The 24,937-nt window shown below is 49.3% G+C and overlaps 1 protein-coding gene across 1 annotated transcript in view; it reads left to right on the forward strand.

Moving 5' to 3' along the window:
- Positions 1-18,410, forward strand: part of CHCHD6 (coiled-coil-helix-coiled-coil-helix domain containing 6) — a 106,061-nt gene extending 87,651 nt beyond the window's left edge. Inside the window, exon 9 of the mRNA XM_032194332.1 lies at positions 17,864-18,410. Within this exon, the coding sequence (XP_032050223.1) occupies positions 17,864-17,887 (24 nt within the window). The 3' untranslated portion in view covers positions 17,888-18,410. The remainder of the gene's footprint in view (positions 1-17,863) is intronic.
- Positions 18,411-24,937: the final 6,527 nt, after the last annotated feature.

A 24,937-nucleotide genomic window follows, 5' to 3' on the forward strand; every position in this document is an offset into this window, starting at 1 on the left:
AAGAGGTTGTGCATTTGAAGTGGGTGGGGAATGGAAACAAGAGCTGGCACCGTACAGCTGATTTCTTCTCTGCAGTGCTACACGCTCACTTGTCAAATTTTCCTCTACTTTCTGAAAATTTTTAGTTTTGTGGTTTAAAATAGCAAGTGGAGAAAGAGGATTCATTGCCTGCGAGAAGAGTTGCTGGAGCCAGGTGGCGGATAGACCTTCCCCAGCTGTGTGCTTTCAGCCCCTTCCTGCCCCGAAGATGGCTCTGCTGGAGCCTTGGGCCCCCTGGAGGTGCCTGTCCATGTCCTCTGTCCTGACATAAAACTGTTGCTCACACACTGCAATCCCGACTTCGCATTATTCTTCCTCTTAGACCTTTCCTGAACAGTGAAGCTATTCTTTACAGACTCAGTTTTTCTGAAAATCGACGTAACCACCACGTCCTTCCCAGCGCTGGGTCTGTACGTGGGGGATGATGGGGTGGTAAAATTGCCTGAACTGCTCAAACGTTGCCACCGTCGCTGCACCCATGGAGGCTGTGCTGGAGATAGGAGGAGTCCTTGGGGAACAAACAAACTGCTACAGCTCGGGCAGCATGGTATGCGACCTTGTGGGCTGCGGGGTGGAAACGCTTCCAAAAAAGTGATAGAAAGGATACATCTAAAGTCGCTTTCACGTGTAATGTACAGCATTCAGGATTTGACACTGGATGTCCAGGGGTGAAAGGCTGCTGTATGAACCCCCCTCCTTCATCTCTTGCCTGGTCGGAAAATCCAGGTACTTGCGAGGAGCTGTTACTTGTATGACCTTCATGCATGAAACAGTTTCTCTTTTAAAATGTTTTTTCCCCTTTATCAGTTATTCATTGAAGAGTCTCTTTGCATCTGTAGAATTTTGAAGGGTAGCTATTATTTTACCATTTTAATTTTCCCAGCTGTTCAAATAATTGTTTTAACCTCTCAGTGTCTGGAAATGCTTTTCACATTCCCGTTTGCTCTGCATTGTATTTCTTTGGTTTCGTGTTTTACATTACCAACAAATGCTTTTCCCTATTCCAGATGGCTCTTCTGAGACTTTCTTCTCTGTGGCTTTAGGGGTCGGTCTGAGCAAGACCCTGGGAGTAAGGAACTTGTGAACATCCGCTGTGCGGTACTGGCCTTTCACACCCTGCTTGTCGATTCTTTTTTTTTTCTCCCTCTCACCCCAAGAGTGGAGCTCAGGACTTGCAGATCCCATTAGGACCAGAACAAAGGGGGATTGTTCAGAGAGACCTTGCCACTGACCTCTCCGGGTGACATTTCACGGTATGTAGGGAAGAGACAGCAAAGCATGGTGTGCCCAGCCCCGCGTGGTGCTCGGAGAGCAGCACCTTTTGTGTGCTGTCTGGGGCAAAACACTTTGGGTGAACCTCGAGAGCAGCAGGGTCTCCTTTCATAGCACTGGTTTTCCTGTTTATTTCTTTTTTTCCCCCAATGACCATTGCTTTTCTGAAGTGTGTCTGTAATGGCCTTGCCGTAGGGACAGAGGTGGAGTTTGAAATGAAGTGATTATGTTGGGATACTTTGGATGCCTTGCCATAGTTTCTCTCGCATGCTTTTCTCACGTGTTCAGAAAGTTCCAAGAGGTGATTTATATTTGATCAAACTAAGCGTAGAACATCTGACTGCAAAACCTATCAATCTGATCCCATCTCTTTCTAGCCCTTTAATTAGGGAAGCCCTGCTGAAAAATGTACCCATCAGCTACTGAGAAATGGTGCATTCCTGGACCCTTGGTATAAATCTTGAGTTATCCAGGTGCCAAAATGCTGTCAGAACTGACAGATCTTAGAAAGTACACCCACAGGCGGAACATTATCCATTATACTAGCACTGAGCAGTGGGCAGTAAGGAAAAATCAGCAGAGGATGTGTCTTTATCAACTTTAATTGGCTTTTCCCGTTGATAAAAATCAGGGTACCTGGCAAGAAAGAGAACCTATCTAGCAGTTTGATCTTTCCATCCCCGAGCTGAAGGGTGCAGTCCATCTCCACTGACGTGTGATGTGGACTTGTCTCAGCACAGCTCCTCGCAGTGCAGCGGAGTCTGCAACCTACAGAGAAGGCTGCCAGCCTGTCTGCGGTGAGTGACCGTGCTTAAACAAGCATGAAGAACGAATTACTCTGGATAAGTTGGATTTCGTCTCTGCTCTAGTTGCTTGAAATGTACTTTGAGAGAAGCAAACTTAGTTAAACTTTTCTTCGGGTCCTGGTTTAAAGGACTGCTGGACTGCGAGTAGCTGGGCTCTTAAGTGAAGGACGTGGGTAATGGATGTGCTGGTGTGGAAAGGAGACCCCGGACAAAGGGAAGCAGCACATTTGCAGGAGCTACTGGATATGGCATGTGTAGAGGTCTGGGGAATAGAAGAAGCTTCTGCTGGGTCATTTAACACTGCAGGTTTATATGGGACTTCACATCAAAGACAGAGGAGTCAGCAGCTGCCTGCATTTCTCCTGGGAAAGCTCTTCTGCAGCCTTGTTGCAGCATCTTCCATTTTCTGAGCGACATAAAAATGTTTCAGTTTTTCCTTGGCACTGCTTTCGTCTATTGCTATTAGATTTATGAAAGTTTTATTAGAGTAAATAATACAGTAAAGATGATTGCAAGTCTATTACTACACTAGTCTTTTTCTAGTTGATTAATGAGAATGACTCATTTCTTTATTTATGATCAATTTGGCAGTGTATAGCACTTCTCTTGCTAAATTCTGCAGGGTTTCTCAACACGGCTTTATTTTAAGTTTCTATTCTGCTAAACCAAACTCATCTATCCTATTTTCCATAAATAATGGAAAACAGAAGTAAGTCCATTTGAAAAGATTGTTTCCTGAGTGAGCTTCATTGCGAAAGTTTCCTTTCCATGGTACCTGGTGGTCATAAGTCAGGCTGTGCGACCGTCACAGGGCTTCAGTCAAACAAATACCAGTTTAACCCTTGCATTTAGAACTTTTTACAACACAATTTATGGATGTTTATTATCCAGTCAAAGGAAGGAACAACCCAGCATCCAAAGCTGGCTGCACAGCAGTCCTGACGCCCATTGGCATGGGTGACTGCGATCTTCTGGAGCGCATCTGCCGTGCCGTGGCGCTGAGAAGCGATGGTGCAGCAGCAGGGCAAGCCGTGTGCCCGGGCTGTGGATGGATCCTGTGCCCACACAGCTCCAGCACCCCTCTGGATACATCCTGCCTACCTGAGCACAGCCGCTGCCCTCGCCTGGGTGGTGCAGTGCCTGGCCCAGGAGCATCCCCGTTGGGTAACTGGAGAGCGCGCCGCTGCGCAAGCTGTAAGAATATGACGGACCCTATGGAAGAAAAGTGTTGATTGTGTGGTGTTTTTTTTTTCCTTTCCCCCTTCCTTTTCCTAGCCATACGATAAGCAGCTACATAGTGACTTCTTGTGTTCAGAAGGTTTCTTTAGAAACTTGCAGCAAGTGGGAGGGAAGGATAACAAAGTCCATTCTGTTCCTCTAATTCAATCTGCCTATTTACAAGCCCAGCCCGTCAAGTATGTTGTCACTGTTCTCTGCAGCAAGAGGAAGACTGAAGCTTTAAAAGACTTCTGCAGGATATATACAAATCCATGTGAATAGCCTAAAGCATGATAATTCACATGGTTTCCATGGATGCTGGCCATAATGCAGTGTGGGCAGTTCTGTTGTGCCGATGGAAATGCCGCAGCAGATTTACCGGGATGCAGTGGTCCTGACTGCTGGCCCCAAACTCGTCCGTGGTGTTGCTGAGCATTTTAAAACAGCTGTCCTGTACCTGGGCGAAAGAAGGGCTTCCTGGGTGTGCAGCCCAAAGAGAGGGGAAAGAGCTGTAGGATCGATTATGCATTATGAAATAATTATTCCAGAAGAAATATAATTGAGACAAGAGCTTGGGATTATGACTTTTTTTTTCCTGCAGTGGCAAGCTAAGCACCTAGGACAGCATCACCTTAATAACTCTAGGCCACCAAAGAAGTGTTTTGCCAAATCTGCAGTGTACGTGGCTGCCACTGGATCCTTCTCAGTCATTTCCTAAATGCCTGATGGCACCTGATGACCAGCTCCCCAACCACCTCCCGCTTCGAAGTGAGGCTGCTTGATTTTTCTATTTTTCTGAACCTTTTGCCCTCTTTTAATTGAGCACTGGGAGCCATTGTGTGCGTAGTGCCGCAGGATCCTCGTCTTGTAAGGGCCTTGATAAATATGTATTGTGTTGTCAAGTGTTTGTACCTACTCTGCAGGTAGCAGCGGAGAAGCAAGCTGCATACAGCTGAGAGTCGTCGCGTCTCCAGGGTCACTAAAAACGAGATGGCACGGGGGATTGCGGGGAGAGGAGCCGGGATAGCTGCCTTCAGCATCACCTGCTAATAAACCAGCTATTTATAGATCAGCCGAGGCTTTGTCAACTAGATTGTTAAATTAATATTTACATACTGGCTTCATTGTCTTTCACGGAAAATCTCATTTGCATCAGTGCCTGGACAGAAGCGCAGCTCTCTGCGCTCCAGCTTTGTGTGTGCTTGATAGAAGTTTCTGCTTTGCATTGCGTGTAGGAAGCCAGTCCTGATGGATTCTTGCTTTGCAAATCCTCTCTTCCCTGTAGCAGCGTTTTCCCATCTTTCTGTGCCACTCGTTTCTTGCAGGAAGGCTCACCTTTGTTCCCAAATGTCCGCAACTCATCATGAGGCTGATCTCGCTGGAGAGAGAGATGAGCAGCGTTTCTGCATAGCAATTCCTAGTTAATCTCTGCCTCTCGGAGAGACTTGAGTTGTTGATGGCTTGTGGGTAATTTAATAACTAACAGACAAATAGGACGTATAGACTGTGGAAACTTAGCCCAGATGCAAAATCCCCCATCCCTATTTGCATCTGTTTGAAGGAATCTCGTTACAAAGGTTTGGTTTTTACATTTCAGCACCAGTGAAACAGCAGCAAGAGGAGTCGCTGCTCAGTGAAGCTGCGTTGATCACAGCAGGCTCCGCACCTGGCTAAGCAGTTTCAATCCCCCTGTGCGTGCGCCTGTGTGCCTTTCAAAAGGGAAGAGTAATCCACTTGCTAGACGCCTGTGCGTCTGTCTCGTAGTCCTTGGATGACCTTGAGCGGTTGTTTAACCCGTGTTTCTGGGCACCTCATTGCCCCTTTTTGGAGGAGAGCGGTGCAGCCCCGTTACCCTCTGTGCAGAGAGCGAGCTCATTTCCTCGTCTTCAAGATCTCCCCCCTGGGCTCACGAGAGGGAGAGGGGCAAGGCCGGCTGCGGCCACGGGGCTGGGAAACCTGGCACTGGGTTCCTCGGCCCTCCAGCTCCAGTGGCTCGTCCCGTGCCCGTTTCCCCACTGCCTCTCCCTTTTTAACTTCAATTCCTGCCGAAGGCAGCACCTGATTCTTACACCTCTCAGATCTGCCGAGTTTTTTTCTGCCTTATGCTGAGATTCGGGGGGAGATGGGGATGTGGTTTTCTGCAAAATGTCAAGGTCTTTTCCTAGAGAGCTGACAGGATAGGTGTTTTATATGTACACGGGCTATCGGGATTAGACATTCTTGCTCAGAAACATTGGCTGAGACAGACAGACATTCCTCCTGCCACGGAGAGGCAGGCAGGCACTCGCTGTTGCCAAGCCTTGAAGTATTTGGCATGTTTTCTTCTGCCCTAGTTTTGTAGAGTTGTTCCTGAAGTTTTACAAATATACGAGAGCCTCAGTTCTGTTTAAAAAATAAAACCAAAGTAAAAAAAAAAATGTATTTCTCACCCTCCTGCCTAGAAGGCAGCGGTCTGAGAATGACTCAGGTGCTTACAAGCAGAAAGCAAGTGAAATGACCCCAGAGCATTTCTGAACAGTTTTACAAGTCAACCTTGTGGTTCTGGGGGAGTTTCTGGCTTCTCTCTTGGGTTTGGAGTATGTGAAGAGTGTGCAGCAGGGCTCATTTGCTCAGGTGAGAGAGTGTTTGCAGCTATGCAGGGGTTCCCACCTCTGCGGCGTCCCCTGCAAGCCGTAAGGAACCGACCGAAGCGATCCGTCTCCCCAAATCTGAGGAGCCCTGCGTTTCCACATCTCGTTTGCATTCTAATTTGTGCTTTTTCAGTTGTTCCGCTTCCCAAGCTTTCCCTGCAAGCCTGTGGATCTCAGGCTCTGTACTTTCCAACGGGAGCCAAGATTTCATGTAGGAACATGATTCTGGGCGCCGGAGCTTTGACATTTCCGCGGTTATGTCACAGAGCAGCAGACTTCACGCGAGCTGGCAACACCATTTACGCGGAGCTGAAGGCAGCGATTCACAGAGGGGGCCTGCTGGGCTCCGTGCCCCTCGGTGGAGCTGTGGAGGAGTCTTGGTGGCTGCTCAGGACATCGCAGACTTGTGGCTTTGTCCCTCGGGAGAGGCTCCTACAGGCAGCCGCGGAGGCACGTGCCCTGCAAATTGCAGATGGATTCGTAGGCACACACTCGCACCTCTGCGCTGCCTGAGCGGAGGGGCACATGCAGCCAGCTTCCCACAACATAAAGGTTTCCAATAAAGCTGAAACACAGAGGTATTGTTTGGCCAATCGCTGGCAAATGCACAGAGCCATTGTGCGGGTCCTGAAAGCCTCGGCGCTTTATTCTCCGCAGACTGAATGGCAGCCGCGGGTAATAATAACACGAGATTAAAAAAAGCCAACATTATAGGGGCATTTACAACCCGCTGCGAGAGTGAAATCGCAGCAAGGCTGAGCCGCGTCTCTAGTGATCTCCGTTGTTACCGCTTGATAAGGAAATGATGGGCAGCTCGGGAGAAACGGCCACCGCGGAGCGGCTGAAAGGGGAGCGGGTTGTCTGCTCCAACGCCGCGCTAAGAGCCGCACGAGTGGAGCAGCTCTCTGCAGATCGAGGGCCCGGCCTGTCCCCCACGTGCTGGGTGGGCTGGGCTGTGTGTGCCTGTGCATTTCTTTGCCCGCCTGCCTCGCCTTCATGGGGTGAAAAGCAAAGGCTGGCTGGCAGCACCGGGGCTGGGCTCGGTTTGTGCAATTCAGAGCCTGGTGCCCGCGGGGTTTTGGTCGGCGGCGTCCAGGGCTGGTGCTTTGGCAGCTGGGAGTGGATCCGCTGAAGGCTGGCGGTGTGTGAGAACGAAGCTGTTGACTGATCGTGGTAGGAGACGGTGGGATTAGCCCTCCTCCTGCAGGAGCAGCCGGTCTTCTCTGTTGGCTTCAGTTCCCCGGCACAAGAAATGCTGAGCTTCCTCAGTGCAAGCCCCGGTTCTCAGTCAGACGGCACTGACACCCACCTTCCACAAGTTAAGCTCAACCGACTGATACCATCTCACATGGGGAATTTAATTATGTTCAAAACAAACATGCCTAGAAACCCACCCTGCCCGTGGGGAAAAGAGAAAACCCGCAGATTTGAACGGGCAGTTTCTTACGTTAGAAGTCTTTAGTTCAGTGTTGGCTCTGGCAATTCTTTAACTCCAGCGTCTCACAAAGCTTTTTGTGCACGTATATCTACCTGAACAGCTTTAAAAGACCCAGCTTCCCTCAGCACACACGTGGAAGCTGTGTTCAGTAAACCAGGGGCAGAGGGCCAGCCTGTAGGAGCATCCTCCAGAAATGCCGAGGCTGCAGAGTGGCCATGAGATATCAGCGCCAGCTCTAACCGTGCTAGCTTGGCATCACCAGCAGGCTAAACCTGGCAGTGTGGAGCCACTGGAACATCTGCCCACCTTTTCAGACAGGTTTTGGAGCTGCCTGCTGCTCAGCAGGGCCCACAGATGTGACCTTGGTCTTTGACTAATGAGTGAGTGAAATGGTGGTAGGTATCTTAAGGCTTGATGCAATGAAACACGTTTTAATAGGATCACTTGCTTACCAGCTGTGGTTAATGACCATAGGTTTTCCTTTCTAAAAACATTCTCTTCTGTTCATGTTTCTTGCTTTGCCTCGTGCCAGGCAGGGTGGCATGGAAGTTGCTGGGCCCTGGGATTACTGAGTGCTGTTTGTTGGGTGAGGATTCAGCAAGCCAGGCTGCTTCACAGAGTCCTTTACCTGGATTAATGAATCTGTCCCTGCCTCTGTTTCCCCCAAAGTAATGCAAAGTTCCTTAGGGCACAGGGATTTGTGAGCTTCTTCCTGTACTGGCTATTTGGGGGGGATGCAGCTCAGCTCGGAGGGCTCTGCAGCAGGGTGAAGGGTTTGAGGTGGTTCTGTTCTAATCCTGCTTGCAGAAAATTGGCAAGTTCCTGCTTTAAATCTCTTTAAACACAAAATATAAATACCCTGTGATTGCAGGGCATTTTTTTTTCCTTCTCTCTTTTTGTCCCTTTATCTCCTTCTACTTCCTTTGTTTGGTTTTGTTTTTAATTTTCTTTTAAGCACAACTTGTCTTAAGCTCTGAACCGTTCAGGTTGGGACCTGAGAGTTGCGCTGCGCTGGCACGGACCCGTGGAAGAAAGCTGTGGGCTTTTTGTTTGCACAGGTTGCAAGTATGAACCGAAACGCATGTTAATGGTAGGGCCTTTGTGGGAAGAAGGTGGAAAGAGGTGCTGAGTGACACTAGAAAAGAATGGCCTAGGAGGTGGGAAGAGAGGATGAAGCTAAAACTAAATGTGATGCCTGCTTTTTGCCAAATCCTTTGCCGCAGAAGCATGGCCATATTCCCAGCTGACAGCTCCTCGTCTCTCTTCCCCCCTCCTTTTTCTCTCTTCCCCCTCTGGGGCTACTCTTTTAGGATGAGTTAGTTCCAAGCAGACAATACTTTTCTAGCAGATAAATCGACACCTAAGCAGCTGTGCCGGTATCTATCATGAACAGACACGCTGCACGGTGAGGGAACTTACAGGATGGGCCCGGCATCATTTGTCATAAAGGGAAAAAAAAATAAAAAATTCTCCCCCTCCACTTGAGCGGTGTCCAGAAGACAAGCAAGCAGAACACTCAGAAACTGTCATTTTCTTTTCCAGTTTCTTAATACGTTGTAAAAAGCTCCGGTTAAACATTCCACCTCAGGTCCTGTTTGTAAAGGATGTGTTTTAGACAGATGGAAGCAGGTCTCTGTCCTGACGCAGATGCAGGACTATAAATCTGGAGCGGAGAAGATGGGGAGATAATTATTTAGGAGGCTTTTGTGTTTTGTTTTTTTTTTTTCCCAGCATCTGGCATTCTACCAGGGCACCTTCTGAGGAGGGAGAGGGGCAGGAAGGAGCTAGAGAAACGCTGAGCTTGTTTATCACTTGGGAAAGGATTTTGATGTTGAAAGAAGGATTTGGGATTCTGTGTGGGGAGACGTTGATTGGGAAACAGAGACGCATCTCCCAGCCTTCGCCATTCCCCCTTTCTTTGCTCAGATCCGTGCGTAAGGTCGTGGGGCAGCTTATCTGCACTCCTCTTAACCGCGTTGGCGCTGTGGGATGCCGGTGGGCAATTCCTCAGAGCAAATCCATCCTGCAGAAATCCTGGCGGGGATGGCTCCTGCGCTCAAGGTGTCGTGCGTGCTGCTGCCGGGTGTGCCTGTGGTTGGGCACCCGCAGGTAATGGCACGGCTGCATGTCTCCACGGCCCTTAAATCTGTCCGCATCCTCTCCAGTCCTGTTCGCACGCCGTGCCCGGCGGAGCACCCGCCTGCCTGGCCCGTGGATCCTCTGCCCTGTGCCCTGGCAGCAGGGATGGCGCACGCACGTCTGGGCTCCTTGGTGTCGTGTTGTAAAAGGGGAGTGGCAGGGTGAAATATTTGGGGTTATTGAGTGACTTCTGATATCTCTGTCTAGAGGTGTGGTTGACTCATCTGGCTGTCTCAGGGCAGGTCGTTAACATCCCAGGACGTCTCTTGGTTTTCTCTCTGGTTGCCTGAGCTTGGTGCAGGATTGTCAAATCGGTGCAGGCCAAACAACCAGACTTCTCTTCCTTGGGATCTACACAGATCTTGCAGCTCCTGCAACCAGGTATTTCAAGATATTTAAAGATTGCCAAGAGTTAGGCATATAATTAATTCTTAAAAATCTGATACTCGGATAGCATAAACACCCGGTCAGCAACACTCAGCTGGTTGCAGTGGTGAGTCAAGGGGGCTGAATCTGCTCAAAAGTATTTCACTTTCTGGGTTTGTACCTGGACAGCTGAGGAAGGCTCCCTCTGCACTTATTTATTTAATTAATTTACCTGTAGTCTCTTTACTGTGGCCCAAAACCAAGCAGAAGCTGTGACCCACAGCGACGTGCCAACAGGTGTGTGAAGTCGCAGTCCTCCCCCTGCTCCATCACAGCTGATTTTTGTCTCTTCTGCCAGAAGAAAAGGAGAGCGACACCCACACCCATACGGGCGAGATGAATATGGCTATCACACAAATAAAATTACTGGCTGCCGAGTAGCAACGGCTTAATGAAAATGTGAACTGTTAAACAAATAAAGCCAGTCAAGCTCATAATACTTCTGCGTGGAATTTCACTGTATCGCTGAGCAGAAATAGAATTAGACACAGAAAAAGGGTATCGGCAGAAGTCATCTCTGCCTGCCTCGCTGTGCTTGGTGTATGAAGCTGGAGTAGACAGGGCTGAGTGGATGTGGACTTGCTCCCCTTGACATGGAGAGGAAATCTCTTTATCCAGTCCAGGAACCTTCTAAAGGAAGGTAGGAAGGGCCAAGTTAAAGCACTAGATTTCCTCTGAAGCCTCAGTGCAAATTGTACAGAGGGGATCAATCCCTCAACGGTGTGATTTCCTTTCATTCTTTCATTTCCTGTTTCTTTAGCATCTTCTGCTCGTGTTATTGCACACTTGTGTGGTTGGTAAGTAGCGTTGCTCTTATGTACAGGAAGAGAAATTCAGATGGGGATTTACCTACAGCTGCTGGGACAAGCCTGACAGCAGAGCCCAGGACTCCCACTCACGCCCTCCAGGCAGAGATTACCTCGCTGCAGCTCGAGGGACAACTGCAAGGTTTGGTGGCACTCACAAGTGGCAGGTGAAATCCCCGGGAGAACTGAACAAACGCTCCAGTTCCCATTGAGGAGGCGCGGTGCCACGGCTGAGGGCTGTGAGCTGTTCCCAGCAGCTCTTTGTGCCTCGGCCCAAGGCCTGGCCTGGCCTCTGCTTTCGTGTTCATGAAAATCCCCGGAGATAAGACGTGCTCGGTGGAACCAGTGCAAGGTGGCAGGCTGTTCCAGGGCGAGATCTGGAAATGCAAAACACAGCACGTGAAGCTGGGATCAGCTTGTGCAGGTCCAGCAGTGAAGGAGCTGCTCTCACTGCCTCCAAGCCAAAGGCCATCCTCTTCTCCCAGTGGTGTGTGTTCAGTGTGACAAGTGAGGGTCAGGAGATGAGGGGGGTGAACCCTAGGCTTTCAGAGGACAACCAGGGTTGCTTTTTCTGTCTCTGTCTCTCTCTTTTCATTTTCTTTTTTTCCCTCTTGTCCTGGAGGCATTTCTTCACAAGAAATCACGTCTGAGCTGCACTTTGTCTCAGACTAGCACGGAGTCACCAGTGTGTCGAAGATGTATAGTGTCTGGGGCACACGAAGCTTTAATGCACTCTGGGATTAGAAACGTTGTTGTATGAGTTTGTGTTCAAAGTGCATTTATTGTTCTGGGTGACCTTGTGAAATTTCCTTGCACCAGATCCGTATCTTGCTGTCCTGCTGCCTTCACCTAATTTGTTTTCTTGTGTGTGTTACCGACATCCAGTGAAGTGTAATTTGTTTGAGAAGTGGTGCTCATAACAAGGATCCTGCCAGTAATCCCTGCGTTGAATCCCTGCGTACACAATGTTCCAGGAGTAATTAAAGTCACAAACTTCAATCTTGAGGGATGCAGGGGGGAAACCTGTCCTGAAATGAGGCTTGGCGTATCCGACTTCTGTACTTCCAAGGCTCTTTGGAAGGATTTGCTGTTTTTGTTCTAGGACTGAAGTAGATACAAGTCTGATATCCTGAATTTACACGTCTCAACAGCAGTGTTCATCAGTCAGCGTTGTTACCGTATCCTTTCTCTGCACTTTCTCTCTATTAATTTTCCTCAGTAGTCTGCTGGGATCATTTGCTAGCTTGATTCAAATTCCTGCACTTTCCTGGCACCTTGTTTTGTACATCTTGCATCATGTACTTTCCATTTCTGGAATTCATTCAATCTGAAGCACTGGAATGGCTTTGCAGGTATTTATTGCATCTCTTTCTTCCCCCTGATAGGAGGTAACAGGTCATTTACACAACTTAATCCAAAGTCTCTCGGTTTCTGGGATTATTTTTTTCCTTTTATTTTCCCCCTGGTTATCCTGAGGCCTGGTGGCAAGAGCAGGAATGAGTACAGGGAAGGTGTCTTTTTTTGTGTATGCTGTTTCATTGTATTTCATTGCTCAGGGCACAGCTTGGCAGCTCCCCAGTCAAACTCCTGCAGCCAATTGTCCCCAGCAACGACGCTACTGTTGCCTGTCCTTAATTTTTGGCTACGTCGGGCGTAGGGTTTGAAATAATGAAATTCTGTTGCATCAGTGAGTGGTTTTCCATTCCTTTTGGCTCTGGCAACGGATGTTCACAGTTGGGTGAAGTTCATTTTAATTCTTACAAAACCAGAGCTGAATTTGTACAAGTTCCCGTTGTTCCGCTTTGGAAACGCGCGCCGTATCCTGGAGCCCTTCCTCCCTCCCGGGGGCTAATCCTTGAGCTTGCAAAACGCGAGGGGTGCCTCCGGCTGTGGAGCAGAGGGGTGCCCAGGGTTATCTCCCTTTCCCCGTGCATTCCTGTCTCTCAGCTCGTTGCAGAAGCGTGGTATAGTGCTGGCAGTGTGCACTTCTGATGGGAATAGATAGCGGGATGTAATTACCACCCCCGAGGCAGAATCGTTATGCCGGCTGTAAAGAGAGAGGGTCGCCCATCCTAAAGGGAAATGATTTTAAAGCAATCTTGACCGAGTCTAGTGGAGCCATTTCAGACCACTTAAAACTCAGCCAGTCCTTCCCGGCACTTATGCTACGTCCTCTTTATGCGGCGAGAGGCGATGGGACTAACACTCGTCGAGGGATAAAGGAAATCTGATCAACTGCAGCACCGGCTTGGGCAAGTGCTGTGCTGCCGCGGGGGAAAGGCGCAGACGGTGCCCAGCCTCGATTGTTATTGTTCTTGAGACTGATTTGGAAAAATGCAAGGCCCTTGCAGAAGCAATAAGATGGTAGGCATGCAATCTGCCACCCCAGGCTCCACATGATGTGCACGAGCTGTCCCCGTGCCCCGAGGCCGGGCTCCTGCAGGTGGGAGCGGGTCCTCTCCCTTCCCGAGCAGGCAGCTGTGCACGGGGTCCTGTCCCAAAATCAAAGCCAAGCTGCTCGTGCATGTGCTGCTGGTTTGCCTCGGACATTCAGGCTTCAAACGCCTGAGTTGCGAGGCAAATGAGCTCAGAGGTTGTTCGGTAGCAAATACTGCTTTGTGTTTTCGTGGAAGGCAGAGTTCGGCATCCTTCGGCACGCAGTGGAGCTGTGGGCAGCAGCAAGCAGAGGAGGGATGCTGTGGCCGAGCCGATGGCCATGGCAGTCAGCAGCTGCACATCCTTCAGAGGGGCATGGGCAGGTCTGTTGGGATCAGCCCGGCCCCGAAAAGCAGGCACTGCCTCGCAGAAGTGATTTTCTTAGTTTCAATCCTTTACAGAGGCCGGATAGCCAGGGCTGTGCAGGTTAGCCAAGCTCTGAGCCAGTACCCAGGAGAGCAAGAACAACGAGCAGTGAAATGCTCCATGTCTGATTCTCATCCTTTGAGCTCCTGTGTAATTTTATTGGAAAACAAAAATTGTTTAAATAATGGAACAGCCCCGATGGAATTGTGCAGCGATGCAGAAGGGGCGAGGAAGGGTTATTTCCCTTCCTGCCATTGCTTTTCTCCTCCTGCTTCGCCTCCCGAACGTGGGTGGAATCCGCAGGGCAGGCGCCGGCAACATCAGCCCGGCCCAGTGGCTTTTCTTAACGGTGAGAACGAGATTAAACGCAATTAACACCGATCGAACAAAAACCCGTCCTCGGTTTGTACGCTGATTAATTAACAGCCGTCCTTTCAGTGGTGACCCTCCGCAGAAGGCTGTTTGTTCCTCCTGGCCCCGCTATTTTCCAGCACGTGTCCAAAATCAAAAGAGCTGAGCGTTGCCTTCCCCGCTCCCCGCCGCGAGGGCCGGGGCTCGCGGCGCAGCGGGGAGGTGCAGCCCCCAGCTGGGCTGATTTTTCCTGCAGCCTGGTGACTGCCGAGCTGCTCGGTCGGTGGCAAAACATTTCCCGTTAAGCAAGGCTAATGACGGGAGCTCTCTCCGAGTTAGAACAACGATCGGAACAATCGGCTGGAGGAAATCGATGTTATAATGTGTGAACAAACAGGTGAGTCTCCGAACTGCCAGGGATGAGCCGCACTAGTAAATAACTCGCGATGCGGCAACGCAAAGCGATGGGAGGCGTCAGGGCAGGGCAAGGCAAACAGCGTGGCGGCTCTCCTGAGTCAAGAGAGAACGAGGAGGGGGAAGGCGACCAGAAAAACTGCTTCTCTTTCTTGGTTGTGAGGTATTTGGACTGAGGGACTTGCACGTGAAAGCTCTCTGGGGCGTTGTGACAGCGCGTCCTGCAAGCGCGTTGGGAGGCGCCCTCTCCGCCGGTGGGCTGGCTTCGGAGGCACCATCTGGGGAAGCAGCCAAGAAGTCACGGGGTGAACTTCTCTGCTGTGCAAAGCCATTAACACCAGCACAGAGAAGAGGGAAAACAAAACTCTCTTCATAGCTTTTTGAATTAATGCTTTTTGTTGCTGCCTGGCATGCTGCTGCCCCTTCGTATTCCAAGCCCAAGGACAGCAAGTGTTGGGCTCTTGAAGGATGAGGGAGACGGAGCGGCTTCTCTGCGCGAGAGCTACACGGCAGGGAAGGGCTGGGATCCATCCGTCAGCACAGCTGCTCTGCAAAATGGCCAGTACCCTGCGTGCAACAGGACAAATTGCACATAACCAAAAAATACCTCCAGCATACATCACCGCAGAGTGACTCAAATGTCCCTTGCAAGGTGTCGGGGCGCTAATAGCCACACAACAAATGCCTTCCCCAGCTGAAAGGCCTTGAACACCCGCCTTAGGACAGGTGAAGCCTGTGGTACTTTGTTTTTGCCTCTTCCCAGACTAACAGAGGTGCAGAAGTCGGGCGGTCGTGTTCCTGAAGCCGCGTGCCAACGGGTCAACGGGTGTTCTGGTTTGGAGAAAGCTCCCTGCGCACGGTGCAGCGCTGGGAGCTGTGGAGATTAATTTCTACTTTGTCACTGACACCCCGAGTGCACGGCGTCATTAATCATGGGGATCTGCCTTCGGATTTCCTCGTAGCTCCGCAGAGCCCGTATGTGCAAGCGCCCTGGTGTGACCGCCTGAAGGAGCGTCAGAGCAAAGGCGCCGTGTTCGCTGGAGGAAACCTGCAGGGTTTGCCCCTGTGAGACTGAAGGCTGGGTAAATAAATACAGCTGAGGCTTGGCAAACAGCATCCTGGAGAGCACAAGGGGAGGAGGCTTTTCGAGGCCTGGCTTTTGGGGAGGAAGGTTCCTTCCCTGGCAGGCGAGGCCAAGAGCCGAGGCACAGGGCAAGGCGGAGAGGACACCGGGCAGCCCGAGCTGTGGCGCTGGGATGCAGGCTGACAGCGAAGGAGGAGGAACACGAGAGTGCTGCATTGACAAATCTTCTCGCTGAGGCTTGCTGGCCCTGAGGCTGCTGCTGTCCCTTATGGGAGAAGCACAGGGAAGGCTTCTCCTTCCCTTTCTGGGCTCCTCCTGCCCAAGGTAGGGGTTGTGGCAGTCCGGTGGCGTCTTGCACGGAGGGTTCCAGGTTGGAAGGGAACCAAGGGGCACCGAATCCGTATCAGCGTGGTTGCAGAGCTAGCTGGAAATGAAACACGTGTAAACGGCTGGCTTAGCGAGGAGTTGTTCTGGTCTTGGAGGCAGTTGGATCTGGCCGCTACTGGGAGCGGCGCGGGCTGATTGACGGTATCGTTACCTGCATCCTTCGCTCACAGAAACTTCCCTTGGTGCGAGCTGCACGGCAGGAAATTGGTGTCTCGCCTGTCTGGCATCTCATCAGCTCTGGGGCCAGCGCTCACTGTGCGAAAGGTTTTCAGAAAGCTTAGTCATCCCCAGTGAGACAGAGCCTGGTGTTTCTGCAGGAGGAGCGCTTGCGAGCCTCCAGCTGGACGTGTCCCCAGTACGTGGATGGGCTGGGCTGGAAAGAATTGATTGAGGTTAAGTGCTGGCTCTTCGCGTTTTCTCCTGAAACACGTAGAAGAATGTAGTTATGATTAAGAACATGAAATTGTGTAACAGTGCTTTTTCTTTTTTTTTTTTTAAATTGCTTGAAAGAAAAGGCTTTATTGCCTTCTGTAAGGGTTAACAGTGGAGTGGCCACATCAGTGGCTTTGTCACAAAATGTAGCGTTCCTTGACACTTAACTGAAGTGTTACAGTGTGAATGCAGCAAATTACTGTATTGCAGAATTGATTGTGAGTTGTTGCTGCTTTGCTCATTACAATTTGTCTGAATGCTGCTGGAGTTTTTAAAATGTATTGCTCTGTGCAAAACTTCTAAGTCAGTAATGATGAGAAAAATTACCTGGGAAATTAGAGTCAGTCGAGTAATATTGATGGTTCATTTGTCAGATTTCTGGATAAGCTTTGTCTAAATAATTTGGCAAACAATTTTCTCTTAATTCTCAAATCCTTTGAAGCCTTTCCAGTTCATTGTTGTTAGAGACGGGGCTGTCTGTGGAGATGCATGGTCAGTGTGGGCTGAATGCGCTGACTCTGCAGGCGTAAGGCACTGAATAGCAGCTTGCTGTGCACACGTGGCCCAGATGACACCATCACCTTCTGCCGAGCGTGGTAGCAGCATTAATCTGTGATGTTCTCCTTTCTGATTCACTTTCAAGGAAGCACAGCCTCTTACCTAAGAAAGTCTTGTTACACAAGGAGTAGAAGGAGCACCAGTCCAGCCCTAGGCAGCTGGGTGATGAAATCCCCTGCAGCTAACTGCGGTTATCTGGCTGTAGTTGGCTTTAGGAAGGTCCTCTGAATGCAGGTAGGTCTCTCTGCTCTGTCTCCCATTTTGGAAGGATACCAGAGCATGAGAAGAAGGTAGCAAGCTGATGGGATCACCCCACGTGGTTCTGCTCTTAGTGTCGTTGTCACAGAGGTGTCGATGCTACCCCACGAGAGCTGATTACCTGGGCTTTGAGGTAGGGTCCAACGTCAATACCACAGATCCCCACTGGGGAGAGGTGTTACAGCTGATGCCACGTGTGTGCTCGTCCACATGGTGCTATTGGATTATTTCTTTGAATTTTTAGGAGTGAGAAGATAAAATAGGAAGAGACCACAGCTAGCTCTGCAACCTCCATCTCAAAAGGTCTAAAGCCCTTTGCTTCTACCCCCACAAAGGCCGCAGCTCATGAGCACATACTTGCAGGATCTGAGGATGTATCATTTACAAAATGGTATGAAAGGTGTGTGCACGTTTGGCAGCAGCTAATCGAAGTGCTCCTGTGTCCTGCTGAGGCTGGGACTTAGAGCTCTGCTTCCTCCTACCGCTTAGCAGAACCTGCAGCCTTTCCTCCTGCAGGCCATCAGATTTATATGTCCCAATCATTTACAACTGACCATATATTCTAGTTCACAGGATCAGTCTTGCCTTTGATATCATGACCTGCTCTCTTGCTTCTGCAGTCCTCTGTCCCCTTGAGTGTCTTACTGTGCTTTGCAGAAGGCAATACTTGATAAATTTTCTGAGGGATTCTCTGAGGTCTCGCCCCAGCCAGCATCGCTCCTTTGTTCCTGAAAGAAGCAGTCCAAGGTCAACAGCCGCATAGCTAACTTGCTGCCTGTTCCTTTGTCTCCTTTTCCTTCCAGGAGCTGTTAGTTAACTCTGGGTAAACATCAGCCGCCACGGAGCAGAGGACAGGGACCACAGACGCCTTTGGAAGGCCCAGCACCCTTCTGGATAGATGCTGACCAAATCTGGTGCCTTCAGCCCTTCGCGGTCCAAGACAACGACGTGATTCCTCTTCTAATTGCCTGCATGTATTGGTCTCGGTGGATGCTTCTGGAGTTGGGAGGAGGGTCCTGGGAGAGGGGAACACTACTGCTTCCTTTTTTTTTATTGTAATACAATGCAAAAAGTTGTCTTGACCCCAGCACAGCTTGTAGCTTGGAGGTTTGCCCTGCACAGGCCTAGTTCACCCTGTGCTAGCTTTTGTTTCACCGACCCATGTCTGAGTTTCAAGAGCTGTTATCTTTGTCCATTTGCTCCAGAAAAAAAGGGTCTGAAGTACTTGGAAATAACCCTGACTAGCCTGTTGGGATTAACTGTTCCTAGCATGCTCCCATTGGTTATACCAGCAGGCTCATTCCTTCCCTTCCAAGGTTCCCTCCTAAACAATAAAGTGTTTAATGGTCACTGCGTGCTGTGAGATGCTTTCAGTCCCATGAGTTTGCAGATTGCCATTTTCTGCCTCCTACCTGTGCCAACAAAAACTCCCACCAAGTGTGGGGAATAGAAGTATTTCCAGTCATAGTTTATAAATCACAGAACTTGTTCGTTTTGGTCTCAGGCTGAATGAGTTTGGCTTATTTGAAAGTACTTGGAAGAGTGCAAAGTCCTGGCTGGTGTTGGTGAATCATGCTGAAAAACCCTTTTCCTGCTGAATGCAGGGCCCTGGTTATCTTTCTTTGCACCAGCTCTTGTGCACAGCTCCTTTCTCTGCCACAAAATGCCATCCCTTTCAGCTTCGTGCTGGTTTTGTGCCCTCCTTGTGGAGCCGAGGCACAGCAGGAGCTGTGTGTGTCTGACATCTCATCCCCCAAGAGGTAGATGCAACAGGTTTGCTGAAGACAGCAAAACAGGGGAGCAGGTCTAGCTTGGTAACTTCATCCCCTTTCTCTGGCTGTGGCCTCTCCTCCATTTGGCAGTTTGCTGCTCGTGTCCTCCTTGACTGTAGCTGACAGACTCTGAAGTGTGAACGTGAATTTTTGGAGGTCATGTCAGAGTTTAGGGCAGTATTTATGAAGATGGATGATGGAGGATGATTAATGGATGAGGGGGGCTGAAAACTGTTTTCCCTGCTTCGTCTCTTTCCTTTAGGCATTAACTTAGAGCTTCATGTCTTCATTAAAGCAACAAAATTCCTCTCCTTCTTATGGATCATTGATGCCACAACTCTCTCCTCCCTCAGCAGTGTTTGCCTACCCGTGGCTCATTGTTAGTCTCAGATCTTGCAAAAACTCCAGCTTTTTATCACCGTGCAGGTCAAACTTGCTGTCCCCAGAGGAAGAAAGAGAAGTTTCTAAACCAAAGTAGGACACTTTGTACTCTCACACCTGTTTGTAGCAGCGTTGGCTGGGCTGCTGCTGTGGCTGCCGTGCTGGCTTTTGAATCCGCTTGCCATAGTCAGGTTCTGCAGAGCCGCAGGACTTCTGACACCACGTGTGGAAATTTGGAGCAGCAAGGCCTGTCGCTGACTAGATTTTAAATTATTGTTGGTCTGAAGAGAAAAATACCTATTTTGTCTCTTCCTCATTTTCCTCTTGCCCCCATCCAGTGTTGCTTTGGCATGAGTTATTTGCATGTCATTATTTCAGCTGCCCTAAACTGGGGGGGACTATGATGCCAGGGCTGATTATGTGGCGGTGCTGGACAATTTTCTCTGTTAGGCAACTGTAATACATTTCCATGTTCTTTTATAATGAGCTTTATTTACCAAATTGGCAATTCCTCTGTTGAGAAATAACTGATTACAGCATTCAGGGAGTTGCTGTCATCTCAAGATATGCAGGTGTCTGTGGAACATAAACAGATGTGATCGTTCAGACAGTGAACTCAATTGATAGAGGGTAGGGGAAAAAAAATCAGCCATAAAATCATAAATGTAACATCTCCAGCTAATGTTGGCCAGGTGCACTGCGGCTGTTGTGCAGCCCAGCAAGGACAGAGAGGCACTCTCAGGCCATCCAGCACCTCCAGACGAGAGACTGCTCAATTATTAGTTAAAAATACACCTCTTGCACATCATCCCCCTTCAGTACTGGCTTGCCTTACCCTTGGTCTCTGGTAGCCTCTGAGGCCAGAAGTTGGTTCATCATGTAGCCTTAGAGTTGGAAAATCTGTCTGGCCACGCTAGGTTTGATTTTGGATACTCTCTGATGAAAGTCTGCAAACCTCCTGGTGATCCTGTGCTGTGGGGATTGCGGTCTCCTCTGCCTTCCAGACAGCCCCTTCCTTTGGTGTTGCACAGGGCCCATGAGTGGATTTGTTGCTGCTGTTGCCCTGATCATCAGCTTGAATATCTGAGCCTCAGGAAAAAAAATGATGAGGAGAGATGTCAATAGGAAACTGCCAAAGATGAAGCTCAATTTGCAGAGCCTCAGAAGCCACCTGAGTAAAAAATCTACAGGTATTACAGCTTTGAGTGTATTTTTTTTTCCCCTGCTACTATTCTTACTCTTTTTTTCCCCCTGCTACTATTCTTATTCTTTTTTTTTTTTTTTTTTTTCCTCTGCTACCATATTACTGAGGCCCTTGCAAAGAAGGAAGAAGCTCCGCATCTGCTCTTAGGCTTCCTCTCCTTCTGTTTCTCCTTGACTGCCTGTTGGCTATCCAGAGCATTATTATTTTTTTTCCATGCAGGATTGTGACAGCAGGTGTCAGTTACATTCCAGAGCAGCAGAGATCATTATTCCTGGAGCCTGGTGGCCAGGGTTGAATAGATGGCCTTATCACACAGCCCCCGTCGCAGTTGGCACTAATGGGAAGCTTGGACAACGAGGATAAGCACGGGCTGAGGCTTTTGTAGGAGCTGAATTGGAGGCAGTTCCCTCCAAGGCAAGTTTGAGGTAGGGTACGGGCAGCGTGCCACACTGCTGTCTGTGCTGCACGTGCTGGATGAAAAGGAGCTCTTTCGTGCCCAGGAATATCTGTGACCTTTTTCACCTACTAAAACCCAAACGGCCCAGTGCCAGATGCAGTTCGGCTCGATGCTCCATTCAGCCAAACAGCTGCACGTCCATTTTGCCTGCCTGGTTTCTGCAGTTCTGTGTGCAAATTGGGTAATTGGGTGTACGAGTGCATCCAGTAATTCAGCTGCAGCGTGCACAATTGTGGTAATTTCATGTAAAAATACAGGTTTTCGGAGAGCCCGCTTTACAAGTAGGAATTGTTTTAAAACTGGCCAGATGAATGAAGGAACAACCTTTTTATTCGTGCATCATTTCTTGGTGTTGTGGGAAGGAAAAAGAACACAAACAGCAAAGTTAGAGGAGATACAGCAAATAACAGAACTGATAGAAATTTTCCAGTCGGCTTCAGTAGCTTTTTAAATGAAACATTCAACAAGCACTTTGAGATTCCAGCGTGCAAGGACATCTCAGGCTCTCTAAGCACCAAATTTGTGATCTTGCATATAAACACAACCCGTTGCCTCCTGTTGTTAATATTTCACACTTGGCTTTGCAAGATGTTTTATCTAATATCCTCTCTGCATTCAGGCTTCTACCAACTCTGCCTTGTCCACACCAAGAGAGGCTGGAGGAGGAAGGCAATTGCCAAGCGTGTCTATAATCTATGTAGGAGGGTTTTGTGTAGCTGTAGGGGGAGAAGAGTAAGTCTCATTTCCTATTTTATAGTCTGCTGAATCCTGTGATCTCGTGCTGTGCGCTCCTTTCCTAGGCAGAATTTTTCCATTTGTCTTTTGGGTTGTTGTTATTTTTTATTTCCAAACTGGTTAAAAGTGTTTGTCTGTAGTTTGTCGCTGAATCGTTTACGTCTGATGCCCTTAAAACGCTTCATTGCCAGCCTTCTGCGCATCTCGGGACCACGTTCTTCAGTTTGCCTGGTGACTTGCTCTTTTCAGGTTAGAAGCAGTGTGGATACAAGGCCTCTCCTCTGCTCCCTTCCCAGTGCCTCGCACAGCTGCTGTAATTAGATGCACCTGGTTAAAATACAGCCTACAACTGCAGCAGCTCTTCCTGCCACCCCAGGGAGCTGTCGCACCCTTTTCTCTTTTCAGCTGGCGCAGCACCCCAGGAAACTTGTGGCAGCCTTGATGGGCTGTTCAGAGCCCTGCGGGGCCGCAGCCCCACACCTGCTCTCCCTTTTAGTTTTAGATTTTCATTTTTATCGTCCTGGGAGGGGAGGGATGTGATATTCCTGCACCAATTCTCACGACCTCCTTATCTGTCAGCCTTATCGCTCTGCTCTTTGTGCGCGCCTTGGCTTCCCGTCACTTCCCCGGGTCTCCTAGGCTGACGTGCTGGGGGACTGAAGGGTGATGTGGACCGAAGTGATTAGCCTGGACCGGCAGTCGTCTGAGTGCTGAGCTTGTTCAGGGCAGTAATGATGCCCCTCTGCCTCTCACCCCGGTGTTAATTACGCCGGCAGAGTGGTGGTTGCACAGCCTGGGGCAAAGCTAGAGGGAGCAAACGGAGCAGCTGTTGGTCTCAGGAGGGCTCCATGTCAAAAGCGCCTTGAATTTAATGACACACGTGCTCTTTTCAGACTTTTTACACAGGTCAGCAAGCACATGGCAAAGAACTTTCCTTTGTCATCCTGCTCGGGAGAGCAGCAAAGAAAGTTTAGTTTCCAAGTCAAAGATGAAATCAGCTGCTCCCTCCGGGGCATGTAACAAGCTGCACCTGAAGCTGGTTTCCCCTTGCAAATGGCCTAAATTAGATGTTCTTCCTGCTCTCCCTCGGTGGAGGAGCTTGTGCTTGATTCAGCAGTTCCTTTTTGTGCAGAGTATTATGAGATGTTTGCTGATAGTGCTCGTCTTGCTGCCCTGCGAGGCTCTTTGTGGGGGCTGTAGCATGAAGGACTTGTTGCTGAGGGATCTGGGGGGAGCTTGGGCTCTTGCCTTGCCTCCTCCTTTGTTTTCAGGAAATTTGTTTAGAAATAAACACAATTTCTGCTATCTTTGGGACAGATTTACTAATTAACAATAGCCCAATCAAAGCCTGTTGGCTTACAAGGTTCTTTTTGGAGACCTAGGATCCGCTCACCTTCTTATGGATCCATTAAACTCAATTTTAAATTTCAAAATCCTCCTTGAATATTGAGTTAACAGGGGGTTGATAGCTGTGGAGGAAGTTGTCTTCATCTCCCATCTCCTACTGCTAACATTTATAGCAAACTGGGGCATGCAGCTAAGTATGTTTCCAATTTGTTTTCTGTAGATATATTTTTTTTAGAGTTATCATCACTGTTTAAGGTCTGGAAAAAACAGTCGGTCACCCAGACTGCGGAGCAGGAAAGGACCTAGGGCTTGGAGCAGCTCTAGGAAGCCTTGTTCTGCCTTGGCTTTCTGAGCATCACACTGGAAACTCGGAATCCTTTTGGGTTCTCTGCTGCTGGTCCTTTTAAGTGTCTGGTTACTGTAGCAGTAAGGACTCATTTCCACGGGCTGCACCCGCTCTGGGGCAGCTGCTGCCTTGCAAGAGCCCTGCGCAAGGAGCTGTGTGCGAGATCTTGGGTACGCCTTGACCGATTGCATCCTTAGCCTCCATACGTGCTCTGAGGTGTGTGAACGGAGAACTCAAACCCTACAGGCAATGAGAACACCCCCGGTGCTGGGGTACCCTCAGCTCTCGTGCCGTGAGGCTGCCCGGAGCCCCGCTCCGAGGGGCTCTGTTCTGCCGCGTGGCGCTGGGCACTCGCCGAGGTGCTGGAATGGCTCCATCTGCCAATTATTTTTCTTGCAGCTTTAGATGGGTTTTGTATTATTTAGTTCTTGAACTGCCTGAGCTAATTTCTATAATGGGCACCAGCTGAGGGACATGAGTGACACTCCCTCAGCAAGAATGAAAAGGGTGTTATTTTTTCCCTCCTACGACTGCTTGAACATCCTTCTGTATCCATTCTCTTGGTGATGGAGTCCATCGTCATAGCGAGTTTGATTTTTATTTTCTATGAATGGGGAGTGCCACTGTAAGTCAGGATTAGCTAAACATAACATTAAAAATAAAGCACGGCTATTAATTTAATGGGTTCCGCGTTACAACCGTCATAAAACAAGTAAACAGGAACTCTGCCAGGGCTGCCATGCATTCCCCCTCCGAGCGGCTGAACCAAGGGAGAGATTTGAGTTTTTGCCATTTGATAAAGCAGTGAGCAAGTGTGGCTTTTTAAAAATTAATTCTTTACTTTCCTTCAGTAGCCTTTCAACTGCTGAAGAAGCCTGGCTGGTGACTGTGACGAAGCTTTGCGGCTCTTAACGAGCCGGGGGGGAAATGCCAGTTCAGGACTTCGCTTAAATCATATCGGCAAAAATAAAAGCTTACAAAAGAAAGAGAAATTGCTCTTTATGGGCTGCTTCAGTGAAACAGCCTTCATAGTCCCTTTAATCCTTATTTACTTATTTTTCTTTTGCGAGCCTTCTTTGTGCTGCGAGTTTTTCCCTCTACCCCTGAGCTTCCAGCGTGCCGTTGCCAACTCGTGATAATTTCCTTGGACCGCTGTTTATTGGATTAAGTGGATCAGCACCGCACAGCTGTGATGCCCCGCGCGGCACGTAGGCTGAGCCCGGCATCCCCGTGTGTCACAGGTTTCCAAAGCCACCTTTTGCCACCAGGGATCGCATCTTGGCACTGGGACGGGGCACAGCAGAAGGCTGTTGTGGCGCTGGCAGCCTTGTAGGGCTGGGTTGTCCAGCCTGAGGCTTACCTGGGGGCTTATTCCAAACCTAAATCGGGTGCTGGGAGGTCTGTGAGATGAAGAAATTAAAGAATGAGAAAATGCTCAGCTCTTTATTTTCCTACTATGTTCTTACTGTTTTATGTAGTGACTTCTGGTCCCCTGAAATATTCATTCCCAGGCTGGGGGGCAGTTTAGGGAATGGAATACCCACAGTAATGCCTTTAATGTGCTCGGTGGCTGCTTTCCCTGCAATCCTAATGAAACCCAGCCAAGAAAGGTGAGTGCCAGCTGTCGGTTCCACC

The sequence above is a fragment of the Aythya fuligula genome, chromosome 10, assembly GCF_009819795.1.
Source record: "Aythya fuligula isolate bAytFul2 chromosome 10, bAytFul2.pri, whole genome shotgun sequence".
NCBI classification, from domain to species: domain Eukaryota; kingdom Metazoa; phylum Chordata; class Aves; order Anseriformes; family Anatidae; genus Aythya; species Aythya fuligula.